This window comes from Microcebus murinus, chromosome 10, assembly GCF_040939455.1.
Source record: "Microcebus murinus isolate Inina chromosome 10, M.murinus_Inina_mat1.0, whole genome shotgun sequence".
Classification (NCBI taxonomy): domain Eukaryota; kingdom Metazoa; phylum Chordata; class Mammalia; order Primates; family Cheirogaleidae; genus Microcebus; species Microcebus murinus.
Genome location: NC_134113.1, coordinates 62,009,521 through 62,017,753, shown reverse-complemented (window position 1 = coordinate 62,017,753; position 8,233 = coordinate 62,009,521). Strand labels below are relative to the sequence as shown.

Below are 8,233 nucleotides of genomic sequence, written 5' to 3'. Positions count from 1 at the left end.
CTACATGAGAAAGATTTAAATTGTAACCTGTTCTTAGGAAAGAACTAAATAAAAAATGAGTACAGAGCCAGAGCCAGAGTTTCAAAATATTCTCATCTGTTAAATTAAGAGTGTCTCCCATAGAAAAGCAGTGGAGGCCCCACAGGGCAAGTACAAAACAGAATTAAAACTCCCAAGGGTCTTGTCTTTACAAAAGAAAAGGCAGGAGGCAGCCCCTGGACAGCTGGTCATGCTGGCCGCTCCGGTTGGACCACGTTGCATAATCCTCTGTCGCATCATCACAACGTCTCTGAGCGTTTTGATGGGGGGAGAAGGGGCAGTGTAGTGTGTATGGGAGGAGAGGCCCAGAGGGCTCTCTTTGCCCCCTTACCCCCTTTTAATATCCCAGAGGAAAGTAGAGGGAACCTGGCTATACCTTGAAATGAGGCTATGTGTTTCAAACCTGGGGATAGGGGTAAGAGGGGATCTGTGCTTTGAGCAACCTGAGCCAGAGGGAGAGGGGTGTTGGAGAGGTAAGGGGAGGATGCATGATGCTTATTGCTTTGTACCTTTCACTGGGAAGGAGGGCAGCAGCCAACAGTAGCTCACAGGTTTGTAAACTGAGCCTGCTGGCTTTAAGAAGGGAGGCAATGAAGTCGAATTAAATATAAAAGAGTCATTTGTGCAAAAATAACTTAAACAAATAAAAGACCTGGGGAAGGGGGTGTTCCCCTTAGCGCCTGGTAGGGGAAGGGCCATAAACCACCCCCCCCAGGCCTCTTCAGTGACATGGCTTTGGGGGGGAGGGGGTGAACTTCCCTACCCCCTGCAATGGCTCAGGATGGGATTGTAGGGGAAGGGGTTGCATTTGTGCTCTGAGTGGGGAGTAGTGCCCCCACCCACTGTCCACAGGTGCAGGTGGCTGGCAGGGGCTCCCAAGGCTCAGCACTCAGCTTTCCCCAATCAGGGTCAGATCCAGCTCCAGGTATGGCTGCTATGGGGCCAGTTTCCTCCTCTTGTTTTTGGCAGGACGGCCAGGGCGGGCCCGGGGAGGCAGAGGGACAGCCGCCTTACATGAGAGAGGAAGTTAAAAGACATGATCTATCGTCAGGTATCAGGAAGTCTTACTTTTCTCCCCACTCCCTCTAACCCTCTCTTGCTCCTGCCTCATCCCTTATACTCTACCAATACCCACACCAACCCACACACTTACTCGGGTTGTAGGGCTGGGTTCCAAGGTAACGTCCTGGCGGGAACTATTGCTGTTCCGTGTAGGGCTGCAATAAGGGGCACAGATGATCAGGAACAGCTCCCCAAGCACCAGGTGAATTTCAGAAGTTTGGGTGGGAAACTTCTACATTTGGATAGTAAAGGCATGATATCCTTATTCATATTCAAAGTAAGTATCCACCCTTTTTGAAAACCAAGCCACTATGTAGACACTGGAATTGTCCAATCCAACAAGAAGTAGACAAAGGCCAGTACTGTGGTGGGCCCAACACTTACTTGTATTTTCTCCTCCGGCCACGACGAGACTTTCTGACTACCCCTGGGGGCACCTGAGAAAAGATGGACTGTGTGTGTGGGAAAAGTTAGAAAAAGGCAACATGGCCCCAGGCTTTCCTCAGAGCCCCTGAGCCCAGACCTCAATCGCTATGTATTCACCTTAAGGTCCTCAGAATGGGGCCCGGCAGGGGGTGGATCCTTGGGCTCAGCACCCCCTTCAGCCAGCTCCCCATTATGCTGCCAGTGGTGGGTCCTTCTAGGGGACCGTTCCATTTGTCCATTGAAGCCACCACGTGTCCCCCATTTGAGGGCCAGTCGTCCAGGTTCCCGCCGGCTGCCAGGCTTTCGGCCCCGGCCTGGCCTGGCCTCACCATTAATGCCCCTAAGTCCCCCTCCTCCCCTCCGGCCCCGTTTCCCTGACCCCCTCCCAGTGAGCAGCTCAGGGACTGGGGGGTCGGGAGAACCGTGGGGTGGGGCTAAGGCACTGAGGGGAGGCCGGGCAGGCTCCGGTTCAAGGGCTGAGGTGGGGCTCTCAGGGGGTAGACAGGGAGCTTCTGGCTGCTCTGGAGGGATCTGCTGGCAAAAAACAGTATCTCAGTAAGTCTCAAATACAATCTCAGCCTTAAATTTCCACTTTGAGAAAAAATTCTCTCCCTGGTAAATATACACCCACACTCTCACCTGGAGACTCTGTAGCAGGCAGGCTAGGGGACTAGAAGCCTCTGAGAGGGGTGGAGGAGCACCTCCCCCGGGGAGGAGCTGCAGCCCCAACTGGCCAGAGAGAAGAGGGCCAGGAGGCTGCAATAGGCTGGGGAGGGTTCCAGGGCTGCTGGTCAGTGAAGACAGGTCACCTGTGGAGAAATTAAAAAGTCAGGGGTCTCTCCCTAGGCCAACCAATTAGGCTAAGCAGACCCTATTATTTTCTTTAGGCTTTACCCAGGGATCAGACTTTCTTCTCCAATTCATTCAGCCCTCTACTCCCAATTTTTACTGCTGCTTTTTCATACCAAGAGCACTCCTTCAGACTCACCCAGCAGGCTGGCACTCAGCAGAGGGCTAAGGAGTTGGGGGGGTCTCCCTGAGTTGGAGGGGGCCTTGCCCAGAGAGGAGGCCCCCGGGTCAGTAGTTGCCGTGGTGACACTGGAGGTAGGTGGTCCAGGTTGGGGGGCACTCAGGACACAGGGCTAAGGAGAAAATAGTTATAATACTTACATAAAACAGTCAATAAATGTTCAGTACTTTCACATCCATACACTATCTGACTGAAGCCTGGAGTGAGGCAGGCTATGCTTATTAAATACAAACCCAGTTCTTGCAGGCATCCTACCCCCAGCCAAGAACTAAGGTCTTCCCAAAGGCCCTAAGGAAGAACTCAGGTATGACACTGAAAGCCTTTGATTCCCAAGCTCCCGTTTCTGATTCTACTTGTTCTGTCCCACCCACTCACCCCTATCCTCACCTGGGGAGGTGTCCCCGAGGGGGGATCCAGGCTGGCAGCCAGCAGCGCAGAATTTAAAGCTATGAGGGTGGGGGGGGCTGAAAGTGGGGGGAATAATAGGGGGGGCAGGTCTCCCAAACCTGAAAATGGCTCCCCACTTGGACCCCCGGCTCCCTCTGCAGATCCCTCCCCATCCCCAGCTGTGGGGCCTAGGGCCAACAGGGGCAGGAAAGAGGCAAGGAGGTTGCTGGGGGGTGCAGAAGGAGGTGGAAGAAGGTCTGAGGGAGGTGGTGGAAGCAAGGGAGCCACCAAAAGCGAAGGCCCTTCAGGCTCGCCTGGGGCTAGAGGAGGGCCAGGTCCCCCTGGTGGGGGTAGCAGGGGCTCAGGAGGAGGTTGTCCTCCTCCCCCAGCCAGCACACCGAATAAACTGTGGCTGAGCAACGGAGAAGGTGGAGGCTGCCCCAGACTCAGAGGGAGAGGCAAGGCTCCCAGCATCCCAGGGAAGCCAGCTCCACTCAGCGCCAGTCCCTGCTCAGGGCTGGGGAAAGGGAAAGCCTCCCCACCAGCCAGGGGAGGCAGAGGGCAGGCTGGGCCCGCCCCCATCCCCAGCCCTTCAGATGGGCTTTGAAGCACGGGGCTGGGGACTACAGGGGCTTTGGAGGCAGCTGGTGGGGCAGGGGCACCTATAAAAGAAGAGAGAGATTCAACTCAAGTGAGGCCCTTTCTCCCATCATCCAAAGAACCCAACCTCCCTGCCCCAACCGAAAACTGCCCAAAAGCTCTCAAAACATTCCCCTAAATACCCTGGCTGCCTCTTTCCAGCCAGGGTGAGGAAGGGATCCAAAACACTCACATACCTGGCACACTGCTGAAGCTGCCACTGGTGGTCCCAGGCATGGAGGGCTGGATGGGGTGCCTGGGTTGGGGAGGGCTCCCTGAGGAGAGGGTTGGGGGAGGAGGAAGGTGTGCATCTGACCCCAAAAGGTTAAAGCTTCCATCAGAGTGGGAAGGGCCAGGGGTGGGGAGTCCCAGCAGGGACAGCACGGAAGGGAGAATCGGTTGGGATGGCTCCGGGAGAGGAAAAGGTTGGGGGACAGGAGCAGGGGCCCGAGGACGGCTCCGTCTAGGGGTTTGAGGGCCTCCCCCTTCTAGCAATCGCAATACAGTTGGAGGCCGGCGGGGACGACGCTGAGAGGGACGAAGTGATGAGTGGGAAGCTGAGGGCGCCTGGGCACGGGGCCTTCGGCCCTGTAAAGTGCTGGGAGGGGGTAGTGGGGGATGCTGTGCCTTGGCCGCTGCAGTGAGTAGGCTGCTAGCAAGGAAGGGGGGTGCCCCAGGCCCCTCCACTGTGGGGGCCCCTCCTAGGGGTCCCAGGACCAGGGGCAGGTGCATAGTGGCTGAAGACACTGGTGGCTGCGTGGCAGGACCAGGAGGGCCAGGGAGATTATTGCTGGGGTGCAGGGGAGGAGGGGGTGTTAAGGCATCACTACAGTGGAAGAGAGGAGGATCTGAAGGTGGTGAAGAGGAGGCATGAGGGGCTGGAGGAGAGCCCAGGTCAGAGGGCACCAGGCTGGATCGGAGGGCAGCTCCCCAGTTGTATGAGGGGGCATTGAGGCTGATAGCAGGTGGAGGAGGTGGGGCTGGAGAGGGGGCATTGCCCCTTGGGAGGAAACAAGGGCTGCTGCTACCCCCGGAGGAAACTGGGTCAGGAAGCCTTGGTGGTGGGAAGAGCCCCCCAGGGCCTGCTAGAGGAGGGAAGGCCTGGGGAACTGAGGATGGTTCTGGGGGAAGGGAGCCAGGACCCCCATTAAGTGGAGTTGTAGAAGGAACTCGACAAGGAGCGCGGGCAGAGGGGGGCCCTGGGGACACAGTGTGGAACATTTGGGGGCTCGCTCCCTCTCCTGCAACAAATGAAAAACGAAGGGTCAGCCTAGAGGTCCCCTTCCCAGAACTTTTTTGTCTTCTCCAGTCCCATCTCCCACAGGTTCCCAACCTCTCTGTCCCCTCCTCTCACCAAGCAGCTCCTCACCCAACTCCACCCTTCTCCTTCCTCCCTCTCATACAGTTCCTCCCACTAGTCTTCTAGGCCCTTAGGTTTTCCTCAGTCTTCTATAACATGACAGAAGACTCACCAGGAGAAGAGTGTGAGCAGGTGGTCTCCATGCTGCGGTACAGAGTTGCCATGGCAACAGCTTTCCGCCTGTGGTTGCACAGCTTGGTCATGTCCTCCTCTGATGCTGGCCCCACCCCAGCCCCACCTGGGGTCACCGGGGCCAGAGGGTCAAAGTTGAAAACCTGAAAAGAAGAATCTTGTAAGGGACCCTAAAGAAGTAGAATCCCTGAAGACTACCATGGTCAGTGGTTTGCATTAAATCTTTTGGCTTATCCCTGTACTCTCCAGTACCCCTCACCACTCTAACCTTGGGGACATTAAGTGGACACTCCAGACCACACTTGCAGGTCCCATCGCTGAGGAGGTAGCTCCGGGTTTGCTCCAAGGAAGACAGCTCTGTGCCACTTGGGCTGGGAAAGGACAGGGTCAGAGGACATGAAGTTAACTGACAGTGAATCAGGAGATACTCCTAAAAGTTCAAAAGTTAAAAATCTTCCTAAGAAGGGCAAAGGGTAAGGGATACAGGAAGAGAAAGAAGGAGGGAGAACAGATTCAAAGGCCCTGAGATATAGAGAGCAAAAAGGCTGAGAAAGGAAGGGGAATGGAGGAGAGCAATAGGGTACCACAGAGATGGGCTCTGAGAAGAAGAGCAGGAGAAAGCAAGCCCAGGCAACTGAGAGCAGCTGGGGTGATAGAACTTGGGGAACTCTGAAGATTCATACCTGATATAGAGCACAGCACCCTCTCGCACACAGCGCTGCCAGCCGATGGGGACAGATGTGGCCACAGGGCCCCCAGCTCTGTCTGCTCCACTGCTCTCATTGCCCCCATTCATTGTGTGTAATCAGCTCCCGCGTGCCTGTTAACACAGACATCCATGTGGGTACTAGGAGGATTAAACTGGGCTGGGTACCTGAGGGAGTACTCTGGGAAGGCAAAGGTTGTGGAATGACCCAAGAAAACTCAGGAGAAACCCCAGAGTGCCAATGTGAACCCCTCAGAGAACTGGGAGAGAGCACAGAAGGAATCCTCTGCTACACCACCACAGCTACCTGAACATCTCTGCAAACATTGTGGGGTCCAGTCTAAAGCCGGGGCCACCAGCTTAGCCCACACCTGCAACACAAGGAGAGACATGGGACTGTCAGGAATCTGCTCAACTCAAAAGAGCACCACAGCCCAGGACACTCTCAAGGGAAAGATCCTTAATAATGTGAGGTAAGTGCCTATAAAGAGCTCAGAGATCTGCTGGCTGAGTCCACAAGCATCCTTTCCAAACCCAGTCCCTAGGGATCAGAGGGTCAGAGCCTCAACTTCCAGGGACCAAGGAATCAGCCCAATTTCTAGATACTAGATACATTAAGGGCAAGGCCCCTTTGTCCTATTAGAGGCAGAAGACTTCAACCAGGAGTTTGGGCAAACTCCCATAATGCTAGGCCACTAGGAAGTTTCCCAGAGCGTCTGGCCCCTGCTGCTCTCTACCTAGGAAGATCATATAAAAAGTACAGATTGCCCCACAGGTCACCAGGCAATTGCCCAACTGCTTGCTGGGGTGGTACCAGCAGAACTGCCCCCATGCCTGTTCCATTGACGGTCCATCCAGACAATCATTGATCCAGTTCATTTGGGTCTTAAGAGAGGTTACAATCACAGTTCAGTCTTCTCCCAGGGTCCCGAGAAGCTCCTGATTTTCCCTCAAGCCTAAGGCAAGGGGATTCAGAACCTCTTATCCCACTGGCTTCAAATTAGCTCCAAGAAAGATTCTCTTCTGATATGTGGGGACGCCCCTCAAACCTCCAAGTATCCTCCCCAACCTCACCATCGCTCGCACCCCACATTGGCGGCTTCCAAACTTTCCCTCTCATAACAAGGCGCCCTGTCACCCAGACTGCTTCCCTCAGCTTGGGGAGGAGGGGAAGGCGCACGAAGTAGGAAGGAACTTGGGGAGAGGGCGGGCGGAGGGTGGGCGAAGCACTCAGAGGAGAGAGGTGAGGAAGGCAGAAGTCAGGCAGTGAGAGGGAGAAACGGCGGGGGCAGGTGAGGGCGGGGGAGTAGGGATGGGGCCAGGGAAAGGGGCCGAGAGGACGCGGAGGGGGCAGAGGGTAGGGACAGGAGGGGAGGGGAGGGGGAGGGGCAGGGTGGGGGGGCCGGGCCCCACACTCACCGCGGCCCATGGTTCGGCCGGCCCCGCCCTGCGCAGTCGCGGCCCAGAGGGTGAGTGGGAGGGGGTGGGAGGAGGGTCGGTGGAGCCCGAGCCTCCGGTACGGCCCCGGCCGGTCCTAGCAGGAAGCGCCGCCGCCGCCGCCGCGGATCACCGAGCGGCCTCCCGCGCATGCGCCATGGGGGCCAGGGGCAGCCCTGGGGATTCCGTTCCCAGAAGGCACCGCGCAGGCTGCTGCCGCCGCCACCGCCGCCGCCGTCGCTGCCGCCGCCGCTGCCGCAGCCGCCGCCGCCGCCGCCGCAGCTGCCCGGACGGGAGAGGGGCGGGGCCGGGCCCCCGCCCAGCGGACAGCGACGAGCCAACTGGAGAGGCCGCAGTGCGCATGCGGGAGCGCGCCTACCCCTCCCCCACAACCCCCCATTAATCCCCAAGAGAACAAACACCCCACGCGGCCCCCCCGCCCTCCGCGGAAGGATCTGAGCCTCTTCCCAGGCCACTGGTGGCCAATCCCAGCCCTCCCCGGGGAGGGGCCCCTTCCAAAGCTACAATCTGTTGGGGAGCTAGGAATGCCAGGTCCGGGAGGGGCCAGCCCCAAAAGATGAAAGTCGCGACTTGCCCTGCCCCGCCCCAAAGGCTTCCCGGGTAGTGTGCTGGGACTTGACCCGCCTCCCCAGGTCAACATGTCACAACACGACCTCGGCCTGTCAAGTCACATGACCTCTGCCTGTCACTGACAACCTGGTCTGTCTTTAGGCCAGGAGAGGCCATCTGGTCCAACCCACAACCACCCTCATTTGCAGAAGGGGAGATGGATTGGAGCGACGGAGCAGCCTGGCCAAGGACCTGTCACTGCCACACCACTCCAGTCACAACTGGCCTTGTGACAGTTTCTTCTTAAACTCTAGCTACCCCCATAAGGACATGACAGGATATGTAACAGGCCACCACATGGCCTCTTGTTTTCATGGCACAAGAAAAATACATTTTGCGTGGTGCTTTTTTACTTTTGTTCAAGTTGCCTCCAAGTTCATAGCTC

At 57.0% G+C, this 8,233-nt stretch overlaps 1 protein-coding gene and 1 long non-coding RNA gene across 4 annotated transcripts; one reads left to right on the top strand and one right to left on the bottom strand.

Annotated features, from left to right (window-relative positions):
- Positions 1-74: 74 nt before the first annotated feature.
- MBD6 (methyl-CpG binding domain protein 6) lies at positions 75-7,331 on the bottom strand. Of its 3 annotated transcripts, XR_012921450.1 has the most exons (14): positions 7,201-7,331; positions 6,089-6,152; positions 5,759-5,895; positions 5,344-5,446; positions 5,056-5,218; positions 3,781-4,824; positions 2,945-3,606; positions 2,516-2,669; positions 2,167-2,336; positions 1,645-2,058; positions 1,486-1,553; positions 1,193-1,256; positions 549-1,048; positions 75-289 (listed from the first exon to the last, which is right to left on the bottom strand). XR_012921450.1 is itself a non-coding variant. In XM_012777082.2 (13 exons), exons 3-13 carry the CDS (start codon positions 5,869-5,871, stop codon positions 974-976), a joined length of 3,030 nt encoding a protein of 1,009 aa, XP_012632536.2. In that variant the 5' UTR covers positions 5,872-5,895; positions 6,089-6,152; positions 7,201-7,331; the 3' UTR covers positions 75-973. The 3 variants fall into 3 exon arrangements, 2 of the variants coding, with proteins under 2 accessions (XP_012632536.2, XP_012632539.2); XM_012777082.2 differs by having other exon boundaries at positions 75-1,048; XM_012777085.2 differs by having other exon boundaries at positions 75-1,048; positions 1,486-1,538.
- A 159-nt stretch (positions 7,332-7,490) lies between these two features.
- Positions 7,491-8,176, top strand: LOC142873394 (uncharacterized). Its single transcript, XR_012921451.1, has 2 exons — positions 7,491-7,573; positions 7,951-8,176. It is a non-coding gene; the product is annotated as an uncharacterized LOC142873394 (long non-coding RNA).
- The last annotated feature ends 57 nt before the right edge of the window (positions 8,177-8,233 follow it).

Excerpts from the sequence above, each read along its gene's own strand:
- MBD6 (XM_012777082.2), bottom strand. The coding sequence starts at position 5,871 with ATGAATGGGGGCAATGAGAGCAGTGGAGCAGACAGAGCTGGGGGCCCT. Across the intron at positions 3,607-3,780 it reads CAGCTTCAGCAGTGTGCCAG|GTGCCCCTGCCCCACCAGCT; the intron begins GTATGTGAGTGT and ends CTTCTTTTATAG. Across the intron at positions 1,554-1,644 it reads CCCATTCTGAGGACCTTAAG|TCCATCTTTTCTCAGGTGCC; the intron begins GTGAATACATAG and ends CCACACACACAG.